Source organism: Nothoprocta perdicaria, unplaced genomic scaffold, assembly GCF_003342845.1.
Source record: "Nothoprocta perdicaria isolate Ctin4 unplaced genomic scaffold, notPer1 scaffold_46, whole genome shotgun sequence".
Taxonomy (NCBI): domain Eukaryota; kingdom Metazoa; phylum Chordata; class Aves; order Tinamiformes; family Tinamidae; genus Nothoprocta; species Nothoprocta perdicaria.
In genome coordinates this window covers 2,051,883-2,076,171 of record NW_020455710.1, presented here as the reverse complement: position 1 = coordinate 2,076,171, position 24,289 = coordinate 2,051,883, and the positions used below count along the sequence as shown (strand labels likewise).

Genomic DNA, 24,289 nt, shown 5'->3' with positions numbered 1-24,289 from the left:
ACGGGCGCTCCCGCGGCCGCGCTACCCCGCTTCTCAAAGCTGGAACAAACGGCGCTATCAACCTGAAGCGCGGTTCGGTAGCTCCCGAGACCGCGGCGGCAAGGGGCGGGGCTCGCGCCGCGCACGCCATTGGGCCGCGGAGTCACGTGCCGGCGGGCGGGGGGCGGGAGCAGAGAGCGATGACGCGCGGCGCCCGCCCTCCGTGACGCGTATCAAGGAGGCGAGCGGGAGGTTCTGCGCATGCGCAGTGGGCGTGCGGGCGGGTAGACCTGGTGGCCGCCGGTACCCGCGCGCGCTCCCGATACCCGCCCGGCCGCGCGCGCCGTTCCCCCCGCACGGCGGCCGTTGGCGGGGCCCGGCGCCATGAGGCTCAACGAGGACACGGTGCTGCAAGGCGGGAGGGCCACGCTGGTGCCCTACACGGCCGCGCACGTGCCCCGGTGCGAGCGGCCTCGCTTCTCCGCGCGCGCGCGCGGGGAGCCCCGTTCCCCCCGGGAGCGGCGCGGCGGAGGAAACGCGCGGGGAAGGACGTGGATAGCGCCCTCCGTTTGCAAAGCGGAACATAACACAGCGAGCTCCGCCGCTGGTGCATGCAAGGGAAGGGGAAGAGCGGCGGCTGCTCGGGTGCGCGCTGCGCTCGGTCCAGAACGACCGTGCAATAGCAAAACGTGTCCGTGTGCAGCCGAAACGGCGTTTGGTAGAGTGGGATTGGGAACGTGGGCTGGTTTGGAAGGGCCGGCAGCGCCACGGCCGCCGCCGCACGGAGATGCCGATGTCGGTCAGCGTGTCCGTGCCGCCGAGGTGCTCCGTCAATCTCCATCACGCTGGAATGTGCTGATATTCCGCGTGCTTGGACCTGTGCGCTTAAAACCGCGGGCGGCCCTTTCCAGCCAAAGCTGCAAAACGGGCACGTTTGTGCTTCTAAATTTCCAAGGAATGCACAGGTTCCTGTGTTAACTAAGAGGAAGCGTCTTAGAGCTGTTTGCAGGTTGCTGTGAGTGCCAGGCTGGTGTTTCCATGTGGATTCACGATCCTTGGAGCACTGGGTGGAAATCGGGCCGTGCTGTTGTAGCTAACCCGTGATGTGGTTCCGATTCTCGCCAGGTACCACGAGTGGATGAAGTCGGAGGAGCTGCAGCGCCTGACGGCGTCCGAGCCCCTGAGCCTGGAGCAGGAGTACGAGATGCAGCGCAGCTGGCGGGAGGACGCCGATAGTGAGGAATTCGAGTGGTTTCTGCTAAGAAACCACCCCGGGCTGAGAGCACCTCATTAATGGAACCCATGAGCCTGACGGGGGATGTAAAACCTCAACCTGACCATCCTGTAGCCTTCAATAGTCAGAATCAGAAGAATGGTGACATTTGGAGGAATGGGAATATGGCCACAGTAGCTTCTCTGGATGGATCAGAGCATGTTTAGGGCTGTAAAATACTCAGAGAAATAGAGCGATGGATGTTGGCATCCTTTTTACCCTGCTTTTCGTAAATAACAGTGATTTAGTTTCCACAGTGCTATCTGCTGAGCTGCTGCTGCACAGTCAGCACATCCCAGGTCTGATCATCCTAAAAAGGTGGAAGGGAGTTAACATTTTTTTGACAAGAAACCAAACAACTTCATAATTACCTGTTTGAGATATGTTAACTCTTGGTTCTCTGGTTCTCCTGCAGATAGTGAATCTCTGCCCATAAAAGCCTAGCAGAAATACAGTGAGCTACAAAATACTGAGCCTGGCAAAGATCTTACCTTGGAACATTTGTCTTAGCTGGCATTAAAAGCCTTACTGACAGTAGCAGTAAGATGGATTAAGTGAGTCACTAAGTCTCAGGCTCCTTTGCACCAAACAGAATTCTTTGCCCAAACTTCCTGCAAAGAGAGGTGGAGCAGGGGGACCTCAATCGTAGGATGAAAGTTTTGGTGCTCTCATTTTTAGTCTTAGTCTGTGTAATTCCTAGCACACCCTGAAGATGCTGCTCCGTTTTCCCCAGAGTGCACGTTCATTGTGCTGGACACGGAGCGGTGGTCGGCGCAGCCGCGGGCGGATGAGGACTGCATGGTGGGAGATGTGAATTTGTTCCTCACCGACGTTGAGGATCCCACTTTGGGCGAGATTGAAATTATGATTGCAGGTAAATTGCTCTGTGTTGGTCTGCATCCTCTGCTGCTCTGGATTATAATCTCTTCTGAAAAATACCCAGCGTGGCAGATATCTCTGGCATAGCCACGTCCTGACTTGTGCATGTGCCTGTCTCCTTCAGAGCCCAGCTACCGTGGCAAAGGATTTGGCAAGGAGGCAACGCTGATGATGATGTCCTATGGTAAGGATGGCCCAACGCAGGAGAATGGTCATTAAATGGTCATTAAATCATGATCTGTAAGCACATACTCTTAGTAATACAGACAGTGTGCTAAGGGACGCATCCGCCCCAGAAATGGGAGTTTTCTCCCTTTGTAGATATGACAGCAGGCAGCAGGAACGTATATGCAGCGTGTTTGTGTTTATATTGCAGGGGTGAAAAACTTAGGGATCACCAAATTCGAGGCAAAGATTGGCCAGGAGAACGAAGCCAGTATCAGCATGTTCAAGAAGCTTCATTTCAAGGAGGTGGGGTAACAGCTCGTCCTCTTCCCAGGGAACATGAGCACTGCTTGTCCCGCGGCTGGGATTTATTGAGCTGATTATCCTCTCTACAATACAGGTAGCGGCGAACAGTGTCTTCCAAGAAGTGACGCTGAGGCTGGATGTGAGTGAGCAGGAGAAGCACTGGCTCCTGGAACAGACAAGCCACGTGAAGGAGAAAAGCTATAGGGACCTAAAGCTGCCCACCGTAGTGCCCCAGAGCTGATGGATGCATCCAGACACAGGCCTGGTTTGGCGGGATGAGGAGTTGGACACGGTTGCAAGAAGGTCTGAGCATGGAGCATAACCAGCAGGCCAGCATTGCACTTGACTGTTCTCATCTATCTAGAGGGTTACTTTGCAATCTTATCAACTTGGCACTTTGCTGCAACAGCCAGAAATACTGCCTTAAATTTTGTCCTCAAGAACAGCTGTTAATCCACAGACTTGACTAGGAATGGCTCTTTTAAACCTCAAAATATCTGACTGTCCCAGTAGAACCAGGAACAGCAGCAGTGAATTGATTTTGCAGACAGTCTCTGGACGAGCAGCACCCTGTGTTCCTCTTACACCATTCTTAGGGCAGAATTCACTGGTTCCACACAAGGAGCCCAGGTACACTGGTAGCTCCGTTGTTTTCTCTTGAATTAAAAAAAAGACAAAAAAAAGATAAAAATCTGTCATGTGCAAGTGTGATGTAGGAGCAATGGGGTTTGACTGTTTTCTTTGGGTGACGAGAAGATAGAAGTCATAGAGGACAACACAGACTCTGAAACCTGGTGTCTGGGGCGTGCAGATCCCTTGACATATCCCTCTGCTCAGCCGAAACAAGGCCAGAATTAAAAACACACCTTCCAACAAGCCAAGGTGACAGTCCATGGGGAGCAGGACTTCTCCAGTTCAATCTGAAGGCTGGTGATCCACAATAAAACCACAAAGGGAAAAGTTGTCAGTCTGTTGAAGTGTTTAAAATCACCAGATACCAGCCAAGCGGATCACGGTGAGACCAGGATCCAGCCTCTTCATGGTCCCTATTTCACTCTCTTTTATCCACCTGCCTTTGTGAAGGCTAGTGGCAGGAAAACACATGTGAAAAGAAACTAAGTAGTGAGCAAATTCTACACAGCAGTTCAGCACTTGCTTTATTGAGCCCGGAGGCTCAGTTCACTGCTCCCTATTAAGATAAATGCAGGAAAAAACCACCTTGTACTGGGAGCAGATGTCCTTGGGGTGAGAACCAGCCCACCACTCCGCACTGTGATATATCTGACTTTGAGATCTATTGCTCAGGGAGAGGCAGTCGACTGAATCTCACACTGGACAGACCTTTTAACGCACTTACTTCATCTGACCTTTCCTGCCCCTCTCAGCATGCTTTCCATAGCGCAGAAGCTTGCTGAAAGAAAGGAAGGAGTAGATAACAAGGACAACTGAAGCTCTAGCATGTTTTCCCCACTGACCTACAAGCATTTAACACAGATTTTATTGCAGCAAAACCTCTGGGCGGTAATAGAATTAAGAGCAACTCTACCTAGAGCCGGCATTACAGCTATGAAGGCTACTATTAAGCTTTGTGCTCTTGATCCCCATCTGCAAACTGGACTGGACTTTTATCTCTCACAACCGATATTTATAAAAGTGGCCGGGAATATTACTTGCTTTTCCCTGCTTTCCCCAAAGCAGGGATCCCTCTCTGGAGAAGCAAAGTCAAACCTGTGGTTTGAGATGCCTCTTTCCATGTTGCAGCATTTTTGGCTTTTAAAAGCCCAAAATCTCTGCTCCTCCAGACGGCACATGAGGAGCCCTGGCAGAGGGTGTCCCCAGCACCGGGGGGCTCCATGCCAGGCTGTTCCCACCAGGACCATCCCCACGGAGCAGCGGCTGTTCCGGGCATCTCATCTTGCTGCCAACTGCCCCCTCTCCCCCGGTGCTGCCCGCGGGGCCCTTGCGGCCGGCGGGCACCGAGGGCCCCCCCTCGCTGCCGGGCGGTTGCTCCGGAGCCGCCGAGCACCCGGCTCGGCATTCCCGGGGCCCAGGCAACCACGGAGCCCTCCCACCTCCGCCGGAGCCAGCGCGGGGCCTGGCACGCCTGCACAAAGCAGAGCCTGTGCCTGAGTGCCAGCTCTCCTCCAGGCGTTAAAAAAAAGGAGAAAAAGAAAAATTAACTGCAATAGAGATAACTCCGGACCATCCCCGCCCTGCCCTGCAGGAGCGGGGCTTAGCGCTGATGCGCTTAAGCCGCCCGGCATTGCATGAGCTTAAAAATAGCAGTGACCCAGGCAGGCTGCGGCGGGTCCTGCACAGCCCCCTGACACTGCCCGGATGGAGCCCCCAGCCCTCGGACAGGGAAAACAGGGAAAAATCCCCCGTGGGATAAGGCTGCTGCTGGCGGTCCTGCCCCAGGGCTCAGCCCCAGGGCCCATGGAGGGGACAGGGGCTGCCTGGGCACACAGGGACAGGGGGATGGGGGTGCCAGGTCCCCTCCTTCAGGGCTGCCATCCTTGGCAAAGCCAGGCTCCAGCTTCCTGCAAGCAGGCAGGAATTCCCAGGCATTCCCTGCCTCCTTGCAGGAAATGGCCCCCCTCATTGCAGCCTCCTTGGGATTACAGCCTCTTAATCACCTCCAGGCACTAACCCACATGGGGACCAGCCATAATGTCCCCAATCCTCCCTCCTGGCCCTGCCAGGTGGGAAAACAGCTCTCAAATCAGCCCCAGCATCACTGCAGCCATGGGGAGCACCGGCCCCAGCACCCCTTATCCTGAGGAAGGAACAGGGTGACTGGGAGAGTTACCTGCTTCCGATATCACCCACACACTGGTAGCACTGCTGGCACCCCCACTACAAACACAAACTGCCCCAAAAAGGAAGGATTTGCCCTTAAAACAGGTGAAGTCAGAAAGGTTTATTCCAGTAAACAGAATTTCTCTCGTGCTCGACAGTACGACAACACCCGATCACAAAACACGGAATAAAACATCCACAGGAAAGAATTTCCACAAAATACTTTTTTTTAAAAAAGGTGTGATTGGAAAACCTCTTATTCTGGAAAAAAATAGACAGAGTCTATTGAGAAGAGTTTAAATTAAGCATCATCAGATTAAACCCTGATCGGCTCTGCCTCCAGGAGTGAGCGAGTATTGCGGTGGTTATTGCTTTGTGTGCGGGCTCCAAACACCCTCTCCTCTCCCCAGACCTCCCCAGGCCGCTGCTTTCTCTTCCCCGAGGGTGGCCACGGGACATGTCACACGCAGGGTCACCTGGATGGACGGACAGAGGCCAAAAGCACCAATTCCTGCAGGGATCATGTTTGCTCCTCGGTCAGACGGGTGGTGGGGACGGCTAAAAGTCACTAAAAGCCTAAGGCAGCAACACAGAGATCGAGGGTGATGTGGGGGGGCTTCACCAGACACGGGTTTCAGGTGGGACAAGAGGGAAAACAGGAGGAAATAAGACTTTAAGAAGTGTTGGGCATCAGCTGGGGGTCACTCCAAATCACCGGTTACTCCCAAATCTCTGTTTACGTCTACCAGGGTTCACAGGACTTCAAGCAGAGGACGGAGAAGCGCCCGGGTGGCCAAAACCCGCCTGGAGCGACGCCACGAGCCCCTGTCCCTTGGGCCGCAGCACGGAGCGGCCTCGGTCCCAACGGGGGCGGCGGGGAGGTGCCGAGAGGCGGAGGTGCTGGCGGGAGCCCCAGGGCCTTCACAGGTTGCTGAACAGTTCGTTTTTCTTGCTCCAGTCCATCTGGGGCGCGCGCTTGCTCGTGCGCTTCTGGTGCGCGCGCTCCTTGGCCACGGCCAGCGGGATGTCGAGGTCCAGCAGGGAGCCGGGCGCCGAGTTGCGCTTCTCGCCCTCACTCGGCTGCGGAGGGACGAGAGCCACGTGAGCCCGCGGGCTCCCCATTCCCGGAGCCCCATTCCCCGCTCCCCTCCGTACCTCTCCGTGGCTCTCGCTGAGGGTCGGGGACGCGGCCAGCGGCCCGGGGCTGGCCGGGCTCTCGATCATGGAGCTGGGCCGCGGGCCGGCGCTGTTCTCCTGCGGGGAGTGCACGCTCAGCGCGGCACCGGCTCGCGCCTCGCCCTGCCGCGCACGGGGAATCTCACCCTGGAGCCTCCCCGGGGCCCAAACGTGGTTTTTTTCCACCCCAAGAATCACTCTCTGGGGTGGGGGAGGGCACCTTGGCCAGAGGCTCCTGTGGCTTCTTCCCTGGGGCAGGGAACGGGAAGGGGGCTGGGAAATCCTTCCAGCACCTAATCTGCTACGTGCTCCACACTAATAAATACCTCCAGGGCGCTCCGCTCCAGGCCAGGAAGGATTAAAGCCCGGCTGGGCTCTCCAGCCAGTGCCATTAGAGGAAAGGAGGAGGAGGAGGAGGCAGCAGAGGAGGAGCCACGTGGTCCCTGAACACCTCCAGGATGGAGGCAGGAGGATTCACAGCCACCTCTGGGATACTCAGCCTCCCAAATGACCCCCCTGTCCAGGGGTACCAGCTCCCTAGGCAAGAAGCTAAGGGCAGGAGGGACCCCAACACTAGCAGGATCCATGGGCACAGTCTGACCGGGGGAATTAAGGAGATGGGAATCTCTTACCTTCCCTACGTCACCATTGGCAACCGGTTCTGGCAAAGGACCTGTAGGGACAAGACAGGGGTGCTGGGTAAGGAGAGACCTGCTCTGGCTGCTCCAGGCCTCCCCCAGGCCATGGAAGTGCCCAAAACCCACGAGCAGAGCAGTGCCACCCTCCCTGCACCCCAGCTCTGCCGGATTAGGATTAATTAATCCTCATTAAACCAGCCAGGCCCATCCTGCTGCTGGCTACAGAATGGGGGTGGAAGGAGCCTCTTACCCGCAGGCTTTGAGGTCTTTGTGCACAGGAATGGGGACAGGGCTTCCCGCGGGAAACCCTCCTGGGTGGGAAGGGGCCAAGGGCAGCGCCGGGCTGTGTAGGAGGGTGAAGGGCACCCGCCACCCGCCCCACGCTCCCCAAGCCATAAACCCTGTCAAACTGTAACCGGCAGGGCCATAAAGCGCTCCTGCCCACGCACGCAGTGCGCTGGAGACCGGGCGCCTCCCGGGCCACCCCTGCACGGGGCCCGCTGGCCAGCGAGATGTTAAAGCAAAGCCACGGGATTTGGCCTCAGGTGCAGGTGAAATTGTCTCCTGCAGAGGTCTGGAGGCCTCTCACCCACCATTCTTGCATGGATCCTTGGTTTTGATGCAGCCAGCGGAGGGCATTTTGTAACCCCAGGGCAGACCTCCCCTTAACAACGGCACCCAACATCCCCACCCAACACACGGGGCCTTAAGGAACCCCCCGACGAGCCACCCACCTTCCAGGTGGGCCTCGGAGGGCACCACCTTGCACTTCTTGAAGAACTCGTCCGTGAGGACGTCCACCACAAGCAGCTTGGTCTCGTCGCCGCTGGCCTTGATGGCGGCCACGACGTCTGCGTGCTGCTTGCCCTCCATGCACACGCCGTTCACCTGTGGGACACGGGGCTGTGAGGGTTGCACGGAGCCCCCGGCACTGCTTTCAGGCACGTAACGGGTTTTGGGAGCATCCCAGGGTGACGTGCAGGGTCCTCTGCCCTGAGGACCACAATCCCTGGGACATAAGGGCATTCCCAGCAGCTCAGAGCAGCAGAATGCTCCAGCCAGGCTATCTGCATCCATGGGAAGCAGCGCCCTGAGGGCAATACACAGCTCCCATCTCAGCCTGGCAGCCCTCAATTCCCAAGGAACAGGAGGGGACATCCCTCTCCAACCAGCCCAGCCGGAGTTCAGTGGCAGTGCCTCTCAAAAAGGGTTTTCATGGATGTAGGACAGATGTGGCTGAAGGTTCCCTGGTCAGAGGCGGTTCAGCTGCTGCCGTGCCCGGCCCCTGCCCTGTGCCAAGCTCTGGACAGCTGCTGGCAGGCGGCACGGCCAAGAAAACACAGGCAGAAACAGCCAGGGGCAGCTCAGTGGAGGGAAAAAGCTCAGGAAAAGGAAAGGGCTCATTCAAAGAAAAGCTCCGGAGCCCAGGAAAGGGCTTATTGCTCCTCTGGGAAGCAGCCCCAAGCACAGCACGGCTGCTCTACAGCCTCCCACAGACATCCGGAGCTGGAGACCTGCACGGATTAGCAAGAGGGGCCAGCAAAACCTCATTAAAAGCAGATTTTCTCTTAGTGATTAGCATGGGATTGTACAAGGAAGCGCGAGGCAAGGCATGTGCCGGGGCCGGGCAGCCGGCTCGGGGCTCCAGCAGGAGACTGGCACCGCCAGGCGGGACCATCGCACCCCTCCGGCATTCGCACCCGTCCTGCACAACCCGCCTCGCCCTCGGGACGGCTCGGGGGCAGTTCTGCCCGCGCGGGAGCCGCCCGTCCCGGCGGGTTAGAGATAACCAGCGGAGCGCGGGCCGGGCGCCAGCGCGGCTGCCGTCGCGGCGCCGCAGGGTGGGAAGCGACGTGCGGGCCCCGAGCCACGGCCGGTGCCCAGCCCGGCCCGCCGTGCCCACGCACCTCAACGATGCGGTCCTGCGGGGACAGCCCCGCCGCCTCCGCCGGCGAGTCGGGGTCCACGGCCCGCACGTACTGGCCCGGCCGGCTCTTGTCGCTGTGCAGGTTGAAGCCGTAGCCGTTGGGGCCCTTCTTCATGCAGCAGAGCCGAGGACGCAGCTCCTTCTGCAACAAGCAAGAGAAAGGCCGTGAAAAGGCCGTTTCCAGGCTTCCATAGCCAGCGAGGGGGGGCAGAGGGCACGCTAATCCCATGGGAGGTGATGGGGACGCCTTCCTCCAGGGTCGGGATTACAATCCACCTTCCTGAAGGCGGAGGGGCAGGTGTAGCCTGGGATGCCCCTGTGATGGGCTCCATCCTCCCCTTGCAGGTTTTGGCCTCCGGCCACCCCATGAGTTTTGCCAGGGAGCACCAAGCCCACGCAACCACCCCACCGGCAACACTGGGACAGGCTGGGACACGGCCGGAGTGTCCGAGATGACGAGTCCGACTCCTGGTGAGGCTCTCTGCAATTGCAAAACGGGGAACGCAGCGGGGCCAGGGCCGTGCGCCGCGGGGCATTAACCTGCGCCGGGAGCCAACACCCAGCGGGCCAACACCGGGTATCACCCAACAGCAGAGAGAAACCTGACGTGCTTCGGAGCGTCGCCTTGGCACGGGCCTCGCAACAGCAGCCAAGCGCCACTTTTCCACATGTGCACCCAGATAAAACAGCCCGTTTTTCCTCCCCTTTTTCAGTGCTGCCTTTGCCTTCCTTCATCAATGAGCCCAGCTTATATGGGGTGCTTTTGCTAGCTCAAACACTGCCTGATCACCAGCTCCCAATGCTCAGTAGAACTTTCCACCTCAGCAGCTGAACCACCAGTAGTGTTCCTCATATACTCCTTATTTTGGGTGTTTAATATTTATTCTTTCTCCTAATATTTGTGCTCCGTATCATCCTCATGGTGGCTGCACTGCACGCATTTCCCTTGCATCTGCACCACGCAGCTCCTCATGTCTCTGACATTCCCTTTCCCACTGCCAGATCCTGGGGCTCGTGGCACCGCGGATGGCAGCGGGGCACAAAGTACCCGGGCTGACATAAGCCAGGGCGACACATTCGCGTGGGCCACCTAAGCCCAGCCCATGCTAGAGTCCTCCTGCCGCGATAAAACCCCGTCGCTCTTGCACAACGTGCCGGGGTCAAGGCTGAGGCGTCCCCAGGGCCGCATGCAACGCCCAGCGGCGAGGCCCTGCTGCAACCGCCGGGATCCTGAGAGATCCTGATTCCCGGAGAGATCCTGATCCCTGTATCCCCGACCCTGAGAGCCGCCCTTCGCACCCAGCACGGCCCGCAGCTCCGGGCATCGCGGCATGTTTCTGGGCTGAGGAGGTGATTGCACCCAATGCTCCTTCCTACTGCCCCGGGCAATCGCATTTCCATCCTACGGCATCCCTGGCAGAGTGCCTAGGTAGGGGGAGCACAGGGAAGGCCCCCAGACAGGGCAAAAGCAGAGGGCAGCCCTGCCCGGAGGAAAGAGCGCTGCTCCCGGGATCCTGCCCTGGTTCCCTGCCGGGAAGGGGGCGCGGGCTGTGCCCACACGCTGCCCCAGTGCCCTTGGCACAGCCTCCGGGCTGCTCCACATGGATGGATCGGGACAAAGCCCAGGCTGGGCCGGGCTTGCCAACAGGGCACCCCATGACCCCAGCGCTGGCCCTGCTCCCGGAGGACACCGCTCAGGCCAGGCCGTGTCCAAATCAAACGTGCCACGGACGCCCTGCCATGGTTGTGCCTCCCGAAAACACATCCGATCCCTTCCCAGTTGTATCCTGCCCATTGACCGGGCAAGCGCTCTGCACCGGAGTGTCCCCTTCAATGAGAAACCCGGCACCACCTGTCCCGGCCCCTCTGGCCTCCAGGGAACAGGAGCCCCAAACCTTAGTGACCAGAGGGGATCCAAGGACAGGGGCGTCCATCAACCTGCTCACTGTATTTAATCAGCAGAGCCTTGTTAGAGGTTTTCCTCCCGCTCCGTGGCCGGCAGCCCGGCGAGGATGAGGGCTCAGCTCCCCTGTCCGGCACAGACCCTGCACTGTCACCTCTCCCGTGCACCTCTTCCCTGCTGGGGACCAAGGGTACCCGTGCTACACGGCACGGAGCCACAAGGTGTTTTGGATAAGGAGCCCTGTGGCATCGCATCCCAGCTCCGCCCTTGGATCCAGTCCTGCCAATTCCTGGCAGAGACTCCCCAGGCAGAACTGGAGGCATCTTTGTTCCCACCCTGCAGCTCTGATCAAAACCCAGGGCCTTTTCCTTCGCCGCCACCACATCCTGGGCACCGGCTAAGCCGGTCCAAGAGGAACCAGCCTCCCTGGGAAGCGCTAGGACATGAGCATCTCGTGGGTAGGCTCTCAGGGTCCCCATGCAGCCTCCCCAGCCTGGCAGGGCCCCTCTCCAAGCCCCCCATCCCAGCAAGACTCGAGATCTTTCCACCAGCTCCAAGATCTTTCCACCAGCTCCAGCTCCTCACCCTCCACGAGCCTCCCCGGGCCCACGCGCTGCCGCAAGCACCGGAACGAGCGGAGCGAGTCCCTGCCGCAGAGCTGCACGTCCTGCCACCCCCTCCTTGCCCTCCACCCCCGGACCAGCCTCCAGTGCCCCCAGCCTCCCCCTGCACTAGGTGCACGCCCAGCCTCCCTTCCCCAGCGCCCTGCAACCAAGGCAGGGGCCCATTAGCACTGCGAGGACGTGCTCACGGCAACACCAGGCAGCTTTGCAAGCGCAAAGCGAGTTTCAGGAAACGCCCTGCAGCCCTGCAAGCAGCGACAGGCCCGCGGGCAGGCGGGATTGCTCAACAACAGAGAGCAACAAAACCTGCCAGGACCCCGGGCCAGCAAATTCACACGCCTCCCCAGCTCCGTCACCCGCATCCTGCCCGGGCACAAAAGACATGCAAAGCAGCCGCGCTGCGCAAACGCATCACGTAGCGCTCCGCTGGAGACGCTTTTCATGCAGCCCTTTCCCTCCGGCTCAGGAGAAAACTCAATTCATTTCCCAGTTAAACTCCAGCTGCCCTGGTGCAACGTTCCCAAAAGCAGGATCGCCTCCCCAAATTACCCCAACGCCCCAGCCCGAGGATGCTCGCTTGTATTTTCCCGCGGGAAGGAGGATATTGCTCATGGTAACTCTTTAATTTAGCGCTGATTTGCAAGAGGGAAGCCCGGGGGCGCCTGGCAGAGGTGGCAGCAGCTGCCGAGCGCTGTGCGGTGGGGACAGCTCCCTGCCCACGGAAGGGCCCGTCCCGGGCGCCGCTCCGGCAGCCGCCAACGGCCCGCGGTTTTGCTGAAACTTTCTCAAGAGCCTCCCAGCAGCGTGGGCCTGGGGAGGCGTGAGCCCCGGGAAGGGATCCGCAGGGCAAGAGGCCCCGGATGTGTCGGCGCACGGCCCCACGGCGGGCTCCACGGCACCGTCACACAGAGGGAACCACGGTGATGAACCCGCAGGGACGGCGTTGGCCACAAACCAACGGCCTCGAGTGACACTGGGGCCTCCTGCACGGTTTGCAGCTGCAGGAGGGGGCTGGGAGGTCTCCATCGTGCCGCCCCTCGGAGCGGGGCTCCCTGCGCTGCGGAACGTGCTCCGGAGAGCCGGGATCGGGATCAGCTGCTGCGGGCAGCGCTCTGCTCCCAGCCCAGTGACTCTGCCCGTGCACAAGTGCCCGAGGGCTCTCGGGTACCTAAACCCTGGCGGTTTTCAAGGCAGGGGATCCCCCCTCCCTGCACCGTTACTCGCACGCACCTCTCCACAGCGGGTTTTGCAGTCACGACGGCAGAAACAGGAAGGGAGCCCAGAAGCCTCCCTAAAACCTCCTCTCCTTTTCCGAGTTTCTAGACATCAAACGATGAGAAAAGCTTCCCTATAGGTGCCGGATGCCGGCCCCGTCGGAGCGTGGGAGCTCCGGGCCCCTCGGGGCAGAAGCGCCCGCCTGGCCGCGGGCCCTGCTGGCAGCCAGGAGCAACGGGCTCGTTAAGCAAATAAAGGCACGGCCAGCCCCACAGAGCAAACAGGACTCTGAGACATGCAAACGTCCCCCTCCCGCTGGGAGAAGCACCAGGAATGCTCCCCAGCTGGGAAAGCCGCCCCTCATCCCCGAGCGGGAGCCACTTCCCAGGGATGGCACACGCGGATGGGCAGGGGGATGGGAGGATGAGGGGGAGGGAGGCAGGCGCCCGTGCACAGGCCGCCCAGTGTGTTCCCAGCTCGGGCTCAGAAAGCCCTGGCGCTGGCCCTGAGCCCCGGCTGAGCTCGCGGATCCCGCGGGCACCACGCCGGGATCCAGGGATGCTCCCCATCCCGCACCGCTGCATGAAACCTCTCCCAGCCCCTCTGCTCAGCAAAGAAACGCTACGGAGCGTCCTCCAGGATGGTTTTCCACGTGGCCCTTCCCATTTCATCACACTGAGCATCTTCCCGTCACAGTAAAGAGCTGCTCTCTTGGATGAAGAGTCTCCCATCCCGCTCTTCCTCATTTTTCTGCCCCAACACCCAGCCCTGGCCGCAGAGCCTCCTGCTACCTGCTGAGCACCATTCGTGGTGGGGCAGCTGGACACGCACAGCCTTGCACAAGCCCAGACAATTTCCTGTTTCTGCAATGGCAGAAAAGCCAACCAGCGCCTTCAACCCACACGCCTTGCGTCCCCAGCCCACCCTCCTTGCACCTGCAGGGCTGCAAGACCTGCAGTCCCTCAAGGACAACCCAAAAGCACATTGTGCCCCCGAAACGGCACGTATTCGCCCTCTATTTCCAGCTCACGGAGAGCACTCAGCGAGCCCAAAGCGAGCCACAGAAGGCCACACTAGCCTGGGGCAAAGCGCTGCCTCGGTGACATATGGGTGGCCCCAGCACGTCCCCCCCCATCCTAAGCTGGTGCCCACCGGGCAGCAAGCGGTCACATAGCCAGAGCCATCGGAGCAAGGAAAGCCCAGCTGCGGCTCCCAGGCCCCGCACGCGGCAGGGAACGCGACACGCGCGGCCGGGACGCAGGGAAGCAGCGGGAGCCATGAGGACAGGGGACACCGTGCCCAGCTCAGCCAGCTGTCCCCAACCCTCTCCAGAGGGTCTCCCTCTTCATCAGATCCAGCCCATTTCCCCCAAAGCAAGACAGAGCATCCTTAAGTACGCAGGCAGGCACAGGAGGTGCCACGAGTGTGTCAGTTCCCAACAGAGAGGCATCATCTGATCCAGCTGGACTTTGTCCTCCAGCTATCACCGAGCACAACGTGTGTCCTTAAAGCGCCCTGGCTGGAAAGCCCAGGACTCTCTTGGGATAACAGGACTTTTGTCCTGCATGTGACTTGATCCCGAGGGCTCCCAATCCGCTTCCACTGTCCCGGCGGACAGACCAGGGACGGATCCTTCCCCTGGCTGCCAAGGACAAGGGGGTGTTCCCGGCTTGTTTTCACCTGATGCCTTGGGAACAAAACACCTTGTCCCTGTCATGGAGGCAAGGAATCTGTCCCCTCACAGCCACCCTGCCACCAGACAGGGCTGTTGGGCATTAACGGGAGCCTTTAACCGGAGCTGTCTGTTCCTCAGCACGTCCCGAGGGATCAGCCAGGCCACAGGGAACACGCACCCGGCACCGGGCTGAAGTCCAACACGAAAGCGAGAGCAGAACATGCGCTCCTCAGCAAAACCCGTGGGATGAGGGCTCAGCGAGACACCAAAGTCCATCCACTCCCTCCCGACACCTTCTCTGAAGTCCTCCTCCCTCCCGGCTCCCGCTTTGCTCAGGAGATCCCACACAATCCAACTACAGCTGCCAATCCTCCTGGAAACACCCAACCAACAGGACACACTCATAAATCCTGCAGCGATTCCCGGCCAGCTCCAACACCGCTGAATCCAAAACACTAGGGAATTACAGGCGGCCACAGCAAAACATCCCGGGAGACTTTGCTGGAAGACTCAGCACCCACAATGGGAATGGACACAGGATCCGACCATCCCGGGGCCTCCTTGGTGCCTGGAGCCAGAACGAGGCTTCTCCAGCAAAGCCTTGGCCTTCAGTTCCTCCAAGAGGACCTGGTTGGTGAAGGAGGGTCCCCGGCTGGTGACAAGGCAGCTGTTGGTGACAGCGGTGCTGCCCTCACAGCTTGTTTGACCTGTTCCCAAGAAGGATGGTGCAAGACCTGGCAGAGGAGCCTCCTCATCTCCTCCATGGGCCAACAGACCCGGGGAAGGCCACTTGCTGGGAAGACCATCCCCATCTTCGTCATAACAACAAACACATGTTTTCACTGGGTAAATAAAAAGCAGCATTATCTCGGGTGGCCAAAAGCGTCTCTTAGAAACCATGCTGGGCAGGAAAGGTCAGATATTTCCCAACTCCTTACCTCTCTATATTGCTTTGTTTGTGCAAGAGCTGCCTCCCACACGCTGTTTAAGGCTGACATTCCTGAATTAATCAGTGTCTGTGCACGGAGCCCCGCGGAGCGGCGGGAGCAGAGCCCCATTCCCGGGAAGGTCACCACCCCTTCCGCTGCTGGAGACACATCCTGCCCTTGAAGGGAGGGGTGTGCGACAAAAACACTGCACTCCCTGCCCTCAACTCTACCTCTCGGTTGCATTTCGGAGCCGTTTGACACTCAGAAGGAGAGTCTTTGCCTTCTGAATATGATAAATGTTCAACGGCGCCTCGGGCCGCGCTCCAAGCAGGAGCTCTCAGGACACGGCATCACCCGCCCCGACCCATGGAGAAAATCCCTGCCCGACGAGCTTGTCCCAGAGCGGCTCCTCGCTGCCCGTGCGGCCCGAAGCGGGCGGCCAGGCTTGCCCGAACCGGCACCGCGCCGGGCCAGTTTCCTCGGGCGCTTCTGACCCTGTTTGACTGGTCCTGCAGCAGCCGGGCCGCCCGCCGCCCCCGTCCTGGCAGTGCCCAGGGCCCTCCTGCCGCCCCCAGGAACAGGTAGGGCGAGAAACAGAAGAGACGGGAAAATCAGGGGAGAGAAGAGCAGCCCACGGGGCTGCTAAAACTCAGCTGAGTCCCGGGCACTTTTCCAGAGGGAAGGAGAGCAGAGACGCAAACATCCGATGGGGAGAGCCACCCACGGAGGTGTCACGTAGGGGTGACATCCTAGAGGAAGGAGGGAGGTGGCAGAGGAGCCCCGGCCGCCCTGGATGTCCCCCTGGCCTCCCCGGTGCCCCCCGGCCGCCCTGGAAGTCCCCCCGGCCGCCCCGGTGCCCGTTACCCGCTCGGCCGCCGGGCTCGGCTCCCGGCGCGGGGGCTCGGCCGCCGCCTCGGCGGTGTCGCCGCCGGGTGTCGCGGCGGTGTCGCCGCCCGGTGCCGCGGCGGTGTCGGCGCCGCCCGCGCCAGGCCGCGGCTCCCCGGGCAGCGTCTCCACGACGAGCAGGCGCACGGCGCCGGCGGCGGCGCGGATGCGCTCCACCACGCGCTGGTGGCTCTCCGCCTCCACATTGTCGCCGTCCACCTCGAGCAGGCGGTCGCCGGCGCGCAGCCCCGCGCGCTCGGCCGGCGAGCCGGCCTCCACGAGGCGGATGTACTGGCCCGCCTTGCCCTTCTCGCCGTGCAGGTGGAAGCCGTAGCCCGTGGGGCTCCGCTCGAGGCAGCAGAGCCGCGGGGCCGGCGGCGCCGCCGAGCTCATGGCGCCCGCGCTGCCGCCGCCGCTCCCGCCTGCGCGCCGCGCCCGCCGCCGCCGCCTTTATAGCCGGGGGCGGGGCCGCGGCACAGGCGGCCAATCACAGGTGGCTGGCCGGGGTGTAATCCATATAAGGTATAATGGGCGTGGTTATTTAAATAGTCTCGTTGGAGCCACGCCCTCTTTGCCTGGACGGGAGGGGCCGCCTGCTCCGCGGTGGGGTCCGATCCACGCGCAGTGGGGCCGGTTCGGGGCCGGATCACTGCCCAGTGGACCCGATTGCTCCCCCTGCAGTCAGGTTGCTCCCTTGTGGGGCCACGTTGCTCCCAGGTGCAGCCAAATTGCCTCTCCATGGGGCCCAGTCGCTGCCTGTGGAAATCCATCCTTCTCTTGCGGGGCCAGATTCCTCCCCATAGTTCCAATCCCTTCCCTGCAGGAGTAGGTTGCTCCCGCCGTGCCCAAATCCCTCACATATGGGACCACTTTGCAGCCTCTCAGCTCCCAGCGTGTTCAGAGCCCTTCTGGCTCTGTGGGCTCTGGCTCCACTCCCCATCCCTTTCCCAGATGGCATCCCCGGCATCGAGATGGTCTCTGTGCTCCCTTCCTCATGACTCCAGCATCATCTACAGCTGCCAACTCTTCCTCCTATGGGATTTAGGGGCCTCCTAGGGGGACCAGTGCATGTCAAAGTGAAACCCCTGCCTGGCCAGGGTTCCCAAGGGGCATCCCTGGTGGGTTCCCAGGATCCGCCATTCCCGCAATCCCTATCCCAGCTTGAGCATCTTTAACACCAGGCCATGGAGCTGCTCAGAGCCCGGGCTCGGAGCGCTGTGCGATGCTTCAACGCCGAAGAAAACCAGGCAGGGGAAGTGGGTGCGGAGCGGCGCTTTCCAGGAACCGCCGCTCTGCGGAAGCCAATGTGCAGCCTGGTTCCCCTTTCACTTGGCACCCGGCACCCTGTACGGCCCCGGGTCAGGGAAAGCTCTCCAGGCTCCTGACCTCGGCCGGGAAGCGGGAATGGTGGCAGGAGCTGCGGTGCAGGATGCTGCCAGGTCAGAGCCTGCGGCCGCCAGCTCCTCCCACATGGCCCGGGTAAAATTCAGGGTGGCTGCAGGTCTTTGTTGGGACCTTTAATTGCTTTAATTGTGTTGCAGGTGAGGAGCAGGGAGGAGGAATTCCAACACTCTGCAAGGAACATCCCTCCGGAGCAGCACTGAGCAGAGGGAGACATAACACCCTGGGAAGGGCTCGGAAAGCTCAGGAAGGGCTGCACCAACGTGTCCTTATCCCAGCACCTGGCCAAGCTGGTGCTCGCAGGCCCCACGTGCTTTGCTGGTGACTCCATCCACCTCCTCCGCTCCAAACTGGCCTCCTCAGCCCGGGGAGATGCGTTTTTGGGGCACACGCAGCTCCCGGCATCCGCAGAGCAGCATCCCCGTGTCCCCGTCCCCCAGCAGCTGCGACATCCCCGCAGCGGAGGTTTGCGGATGGACAGCGGGGCCGGGCGCTCCAGGACAAGCCAGGAAACGCGCCCCGGCCGCGGCGGGGATGGTCGCAGCCCGGCACCGAGATAAGGCAGAAACGCGGCACCCGAGGAAGCAGCCGGAGCCGCGCAGCGCTGGGCGGGATCCGGCTGCAGCCCCCGGCCGGGCCTTGGGACAGCTCGGCCTGGAGGAGGGCGCTGGCAGGGCCGGTTGTGCTGACGCGGAGCTATGCGGGGAATGCCGGGCGGCGCAGGGGGCGTTTAGCAGCCCGTGTTTACCTTTGGACGGGCTCAAATGCGCAGCGCAAGCCCAGCGAGGAGGAAGGGGCCGTGGCGGCCGCCCACGTCGGGAGCGCAGGCAGCGCGTTCCCACGCGCAGGAAAGCAGGAGGACGCCAGGCCCGGGAAACGCGGAGCTTTAATTCCGTGAGCACCAGGAGCAGAGCGGGAGTAGCGCTGCAGGAAAGGGGCACGGAGGCTCCGGAGGGGCTGTGTGATCCGTGTCCGTGCCCCGTGTCCGGATCCCGCACTTCCTCGCACCGGCTGCTCCGGCTCCCACGAGGCCGGCATCCGCGTGCGACGGCTGAAGCATCCCAGGCATCCGCTCGCTACCGAGTGGGTTTAATCTGCTATTTGCCAGGGGCAGGAGGAAATATTTGCATTGCATGCACAGCAGCAGGAGAAAACCTCAACTGAGGCTTTGGGCTGGGGATTTGTACAGTCTCCTGGTACCACCGTGACGGGGTCCCAAACCACTGAGCTGCAGCAGGAATCAGCAGCTCCCCACTGTCTCCAGAAGGAGCGTGTTGGGGACCAGAGGGATGAGGTAGCTCAGGGAACACCCTGGGAACAGGGAGCTCCTGCTCCTCCTAGGCCGTTAAGGGCAAGATGCTGCTTTGGGCAAAGCCGCAGGGAGGACCTGAGCAGGGCTTGGTGCAGGGGACACGGAGACGGGAGAGCAACGTGGCCACAAGAGGGGACGCAGCGAGCGGCTGCTCGGGAGCGCCTGAGCATCCATGTGCACAGATGACCTGCAGCCTCACCCACGTCCTGTCCAGAAAATCCACCAAAACCAGCCCTGTGCAAGAGGAGCCGGGCGTGAGGGCCCCCGGCCTGCCTCCGATGCTGGAGAAGGCAACGGTGGGGTGGGAAAGGACCAAGCAGGGCTCGATCAGGGCCGGTGCAGCTGTGTCCATCCAACCGCCCCCGCCTTGGAGCCTCTGGATGATGCTGGGACTCCCGGGCAGGCTCTGGCCGCTGCTCCGGCTGCTCCCGGGCCCCGCTCCGTCCTCGTGCCGCCGGCACGTGCGCTCAGGCGAAGGCGCAGCAGCCGGATGTCTCCTTCTGCGCCTCCACGTAGTCATGGATGTGGAAGCGGGGCTGCTCCTCCTGCTGCGCCGCTCGCTGCTTGAGCTCCCTGGGGCGGGCGGCAGGACCGCGTCAGCCCTGGGGGGGCCCTGGTGCCCCCCGCTCCGGCTGGTGGCCCCGTCACCCACCTGGCCACGGCCAGAAACGCCAGCTCCACATTCATGCCCGTCTTGGCGCTGGTCTCCAGGAAGGGCACCCCGTATTCCTGCGGGGCCAGCGGCTCCGTCAGTGCCATGCGGGAATGTCCTGCTGGGGCTGGCAGGAGCCACCAGCTGGGGACAGGGGACTTGGGGGGACAGGCTCCTGCTGCCCCCATAGGCTCACCCTGGCCAGTGATGCTCCGTCCTCTGTCCTCACAGCCCTCTCACCGCTCACGTCGGCCTGAAGAGGGGGAAAGCATCAGTGCCTGCTCCAGTATCCATCTGGGGATGGCCTGGTGGCACAGGGGGCACTTGGGAACATCCACGTCCCACTGGGAGCTGAGAGCACCCAGGACCTGCAGGGCTGTCCTGCTCCCGGCAGAGCTGGCAGCTGGGGACTTTGGGAACGAGCGGGACACTGGGACCATGCGGGACGATCTGGAGCCCAGGGAGCATCTGGTACCCAGCTGGGAACCAGGAGCTTGGGGGGATCCAGGATCAGGGGTGGGCATCGGGAATCGGGAGATTCCAGCACCCAGCAGCATCTCGGCTTTGCGCTGCCTCCCACTGGCAGCTGGTGACACCAGCACCCCGGTCCTTCAAAACCTTTGGGGGACATCGGGGCCTGGGGAGCCCAGAAAGCAGCATGAGCCAACGCAGGCGACGCCACCCGAGCCCTGTCACCCCGCGGCCACGGGACAGGACAGGAGCACCGCACGCACCTTATTGCCCAGCAGCATGATGACCACGTCCTTCTGCGCGTACTCGTGGATCTCGGTGAGCCAGGCCTGCGGGCACACGGGCTGCGTGGGGCGAGGGGGGCCGGCCGTGCTCCCATCCAGCCTTCCCACCCCCCCGAACCGGGAAAAAGGCACCTCAGATGGAAATTACTGCAGAACCACTGGGCAAATCACTCAAATGTGTCCCCACGTGCGTTTCCCCCCTCTGACAATTAACAACATCCTGCAACAAAATGCAGGGAGCCAGAGGCACCTGGCCTGGGGATGAGCTCTGGGCTGGCCGGGGCTGCAAGGGGCGCCTCGTGTCTGGGTGCAAAATGGGCACAAAACTGCCCGGGATGCCCCAAAATGAGGCACGGGGAGCAGAGGCTCCAGGTACTCACGCGGATGTTGTCGAAGGAGAGCTTGCTGGTGATGTCGTAGAGCAGGAGCAGGGCTGCGTGGGGAGAGAGAGAGCGGGAATCGCCGCTCCGGCTCACGGAAAAGCTCCCGTGGGCCCCGCACCTACCTTGGGCATCCCGGTAGTAGGCGTGGGTGACGCTGCGGAAGCGCTCCTGGCCCGCCGTGTCCCAGATCTGCGGGAAGCGGCACCGGGAGCAGCGGCAGGGAAGGACACGGGAGGGAAGGACACGACTGGCACCATCAGGAGGCAGATTTGGGGGCACCTCCCCTCCTAGCAGCCCCCCCGGACCCACACTCACCTGCAGCTTCACCTTCACCCCGTCCACGGCCACCACTTTGTTCTGCAGGAGAGGAGCAAACGGCGCCCGTCAGTGCCAGGGGACGCAGGGAGCTTTTGCATCGAGTGGATGCAAATGTGCAATTGCTAATAAAATTGATGGGGGTTTCATGATATTTGCCCAGCACAAAACTGCCTTGTGCCTTTGCTAGCTGCTTGGAGGGCTTGCTAGCTGGTTTTCTAGCCTGTCTGCTTAAAGAACATACCAATGGGTATTGTTGCAGGATCTCTGCTCCCTATGGACAAGCTCCAGGCACCCGAGGAGCTCGGGACAGCTCAGAGCACCAGCAAGCAAGAAAAAACCCTCCCCCCTCCACTCCATTTTTCTCCAGTTTGCCTAGTATTGACAGCAGGGATCTGCTCCCAGGACAAAGCACCCAATATCAGGCCTTAAAGCATGAGGTGACAGACAGCAGGCCAGTGAAGAAGCCCCCGTGCAGAGCTCTGGTCCAAGCTGATACTTAGGGCACTAACAGCTGCCCTATGTATTTTGGCTATTCTCAGCCATTTAAGGCCCCGGGATGCTAAGAGCCACCTCATGACACCCCTGGGATCTTGCCCAGGACACGTCCCCTTGCAGCACAAGTTCGGGTGCATCTTAAAGACTCAAAATAAGAACTTTAAAGAAGTGCACCTGCAGACGCCCCCATACAGCGCTGCGAATAACACATATTTCCATGCAGCAAAACACGGAAATCCTGCCAGCCGTGGGGCCCCACACATCGGGTCTTGCCACCGCTGGGGACGCGGAAGAGCATCGGCACCGGCGGTTCCGGTGGTTATCGGAGCGCCTTGAGCAACCGCTGCCAACGCAGCGGCTTCCCTCCAACGGCCCGTAAAGAGGAAAGCACGAGCGGCTTGCGGGGCACGTGAAGACTTTTGGTTAACTTGGAGGGACCCTTGTGGAGGCAGAAGACTGGTATAAAAACAGGGTTGATGGCAATGATTTGAAAGAGAAATTCAACTCGTGTGAAACTTCAGTGTAAGCTCAAAAATGAGCTGAAAATAATAATAATAATAATAATAATAATAATAATAATAATAATAATAATAATAATAGTATCTTAGGATGCTCTGAAAATTACCTCCTGTGAGAAAAAGACACCTGCATGAATTCCTTGGAAGAGCAGGCTACGAGTGGCTCCATCTGCTCCCCGTTTCTGCCCAGCACCCCGTGCTGAGCTCCCAATTCCTCCCCACAAGCCCTGAGTGACGGGGGACAGAGCGGCCAGGAACCCCCCCAGGCTGCAGCTCAGACCCCCAGGACATCAAGAGTGACGGTGGCCAAACACTGCCCGGGACTGATGCTCCTTGGTGTCTCCCAGCACCTTGAAATGCTCTTGGAGCTGATGGTTCCTGCTGGAAGGCAGCCTGTTGAACTGCTGCATCCCCCAGAGAGCCAAGGCAGCTAAAATTCAGCACACAGAGAGCATCAGGGGGCTTTAAATGGGATTTTATGACCTTAACAAGCCAGGATTGCCTGGAAGAGCTTCCCGCTCAGGTGGGCAGGACACGCTAAAGTGGCACTTTTGCCTAATTTAAAGGAATTGAGTGCAGCGGAAAGCAGAGGCTAATGCAAAGGAGAGCAGCCTGAAGCTGTAGCACCAGAGCAGCTCTCCCGGCTCCGGTGGTGGGAGTTTCGTCCACGTGGTTGTGTGGCTCGTGCCCAGGGTCCCGTCCCGTCCAGGCCACCGAGAGGCAGGACGGGCCCTCGGAGCCGCCGCGGTCTCACCCGGAAATCTATGCCCACGGTGGCTATGAAGGTCCCGGAGAGGAAGGCCCCGTCCTTGAAGCGGGTCAGGAGGCAGGTCTTGCCCACGCCCGAGTCTCCCAGTAACATCACCTGCAACCGGCACGGGCACCGGGTTCGCAGCGGCGGGGATGGCCGTGCGAGGATGCACCCGGTCCCCTCTGCAAGTCCCCATCTGTCCCACTGGGTATGGGGTGCCCCATGGGAGCTGGCATGGAATATAGTGGGTTGGGGAGCCCAGCAAGCGGCGACCACAGAGGGGGAAAGAGCAAGGAGAGAAGGTGGGAATGGGAAGGGGGAAGGAGGATCCTGCTGCAGGTAGGAGATTCACATGGATCCACGCTCCAAGAACCGTATTCCTGCCCTCTGTCCCCATTGCACTGCTTTGTGCAGCTCCAGCGGCCCCAACCCAGGAGCCTTCCCCGAGAGCGGAGCTTCATCCCCGGCCACGTCACGCTGACCTCCGGAGTGGCCATCGCCCGGCCCAGGGCACCCGGCAAGCTCCACTCCTGCCCTTTCCCTTAGGCAGGCCCTGCCCGTGGCAGACACCAAAGCAAACACGCTGCGTCGCCCACTCCTGCAAAGCAAACAGGCCTCGGGACTGCCCGGCTCCGACGGCGCCTCCGCGACCAGCCCCGCTCGTCCTCACAGGGATCCGCAGGGATGGCACAGAACAAGACCCGCCACGGACACCATGCTCCAGGCTTGGAAAGGCTCCCAACAAAGTCCCCTGGCTGGTCCAACCCTCCCTGGTGACACTAAAGAGAAGTGAAGTGAAGTGGAGTGGAGTGAAGTTGTATGAAGTGGAGTGAAGTTGCATGAAGTGAAGTGCAAAGTAGTGTGGAGTAGAGTGGTGTGAAGTGGAGTAAATTGGAGCGGCATGAAGGAGTGTGGAGTGGTGTGAAGTAGTATGGAGTGAAGCGGGATGGAATAAAGTAGTGTGGAGTGGAATGAGTGGAGTGGAATGGAATAGAGTGCAGGATAGTGGGGTATAGCGGCACGGAGTGAGTAGAATAAAGTGGAGTGAGAGGAGCGCAGTGGTGTGGAGCAGCGTGGGGCTGGACCCCCAAGCAGGACCCCCACCCCCCCCTTTCCCTGGACAAGCCCCCCTGGGACAGGGATCAAACCCTTCCCACCTCCCCCACAGCAAGGAACCCCCCACCACCACCTCCTGGGCAGGGACCCTCCACAGGCCCCCCGCAGAGGGGCTGGGGGCTCCATCCCCGCTCCCCCCAGGCTGGGTTGGGGGGGCCCTCCTTGCTGCCCCCCACCTTGCCGGCCAGCTCGTAGTCCTGCGGCGGCAGCGACGGG

General features: G+C 60.8%; 3 protein-coding genes across 3 annotated transcripts in view; 1 reads left to right on the top strand and 2 right to left on the bottom strand.

Moving 5' to 3' along the window:
* Positions 1-363: 363 nt before the first annotated feature.
* On the top strand, positions 364-3,344 carry NAT9 (N-acetyltransferase 9 (putative)). Its single transcript, XM_026046789.1, has 6 exons — positions 364-440; positions 1,105-1,214; positions 1,986-2,126; positions 2,256-2,315; positions 2,508-2,602; positions 2,697-3,344. Exons 1-6 carry the CDS (start codon positions 364-366, stop codon positions 2,841-2,843), a joined length of 630 nt encoding a protein of 209 aa, XP_025902574.1. The 3' UTR covers positions 2,844-3,344.
* A 2,163-nt stretch (positions 3,345-5,507) lies between these two features.
* SLC9A3R1 (SLC9A3 regulator 1) lies at positions 5,508-16,771 on the bottom strand. The gene is made up of 6 exons (XM_026046924.1): positions 16,352-16,771; positions 9,123-9,284; positions 7,950-8,103; positions 7,210-7,250; positions 6,557-6,655; positions 5,508-6,481 (listed from the first exon to the last, which is right to left on the bottom strand). The coding sequence occupies exons 1-6, from the start codon at positions 16,763-16,765 to the stop codon at positions 6,323-6,325; spliced, it is 1,029 nt and encodes a 342-aa protein (XP_025902709.1). The 5' UTR covers positions 16,766-16,771; the 3' UTR covers positions 5,508-6,322.
* Positions 16,772-18,701: 1,930 nt separating this feature from the next.
* The window catches only part of RAB37 (RAB37, member RAS oncogene family), an 11,158-nt gene continuing 5,570 nt past the window's right edge, over positions 18,702-24,289 (bottom strand). The window contains exons 3-10 of the mRNA XM_026046795.1: positions 22,961-23,071; positions 21,191-21,232; positions 20,998-21,064; positions 20,873-20,925; positions 20,472-20,537; positions 19,934-19,990; positions 19,738-19,814; positions 18,702-19,658 (exon numbers count right to left, since the gene is read on the bottom strand). Coding sequence (XP_025902580.1) covers positions 19,553-19,658; positions 19,738-19,814; positions 19,934-19,990; positions 20,472-20,537; positions 20,873-20,925; positions 20,998-21,064; positions 21,191-21,232; positions 22,961-23,071 — 579 coding nt within the window. The 3' untranslated portion in view covers positions 18,702-19,552. The remainder of the gene's footprint in view (positions 19,659-19,737; positions 19,815-19,933; positions 19,991-20,471; positions 20,538-20,872; positions 20,926-20,997; positions 21,065-21,190; positions 21,233-22,960; positions 23,072-24,289) is intronic.

What these genes read in the sequence shown, in the direction of transcription:
- NAT9 (XM_026046789.1), top strand. Translation starts at nt 364, where the DNA reads ATGAGGCTCAACGAGGACACGGTGCTGCAAGGCGGGAGGGCCACGCTG. An exon ending in CTGGCGGGAGGACGCCGATA is followed by an intron (nt 1,215 to 1,985) that starts GTGAGGAATTCG and finishes CGTTTTCCCCAG; the next exon opens with AGTGCACGTTCATTGTGCTG. An exon ending in GCTGATGATGATGTCCTATG is followed by an intron (nt 2,316 to 2,507) that starts GTAAGGATGGCC and finishes TTTATATTGCAG; the next exon opens with GGGTGAAAAACTTAGGGATC.
- SLC9A3R1 (XM_026046924.1), bottom strand. Translation starts at nt 16,765, where the DNA reads ATGAGCTCGGCGGCGCCGCCGGCCCCGCGGCTCTGCTGCCTCGAGCGG. An exon ending in CGAGCCCGGCGGCCGAGCGG is followed by an intron (nt 9,285 to 16,351) that starts GTAACGGGCACC and finishes TGCTTGTTGCAG; the next exon opens with AAGGAGCTGCGTCCTCGGCT. An exon ending in CGCAGGACCGCATCGTTGAG is followed by an intron (nt 8,104 to 9,122) that starts GTGCGTGGGCAC and finishes CGTGTCCCACAG; the next exon opens with GTGAACGGCGTGTGCATGGA.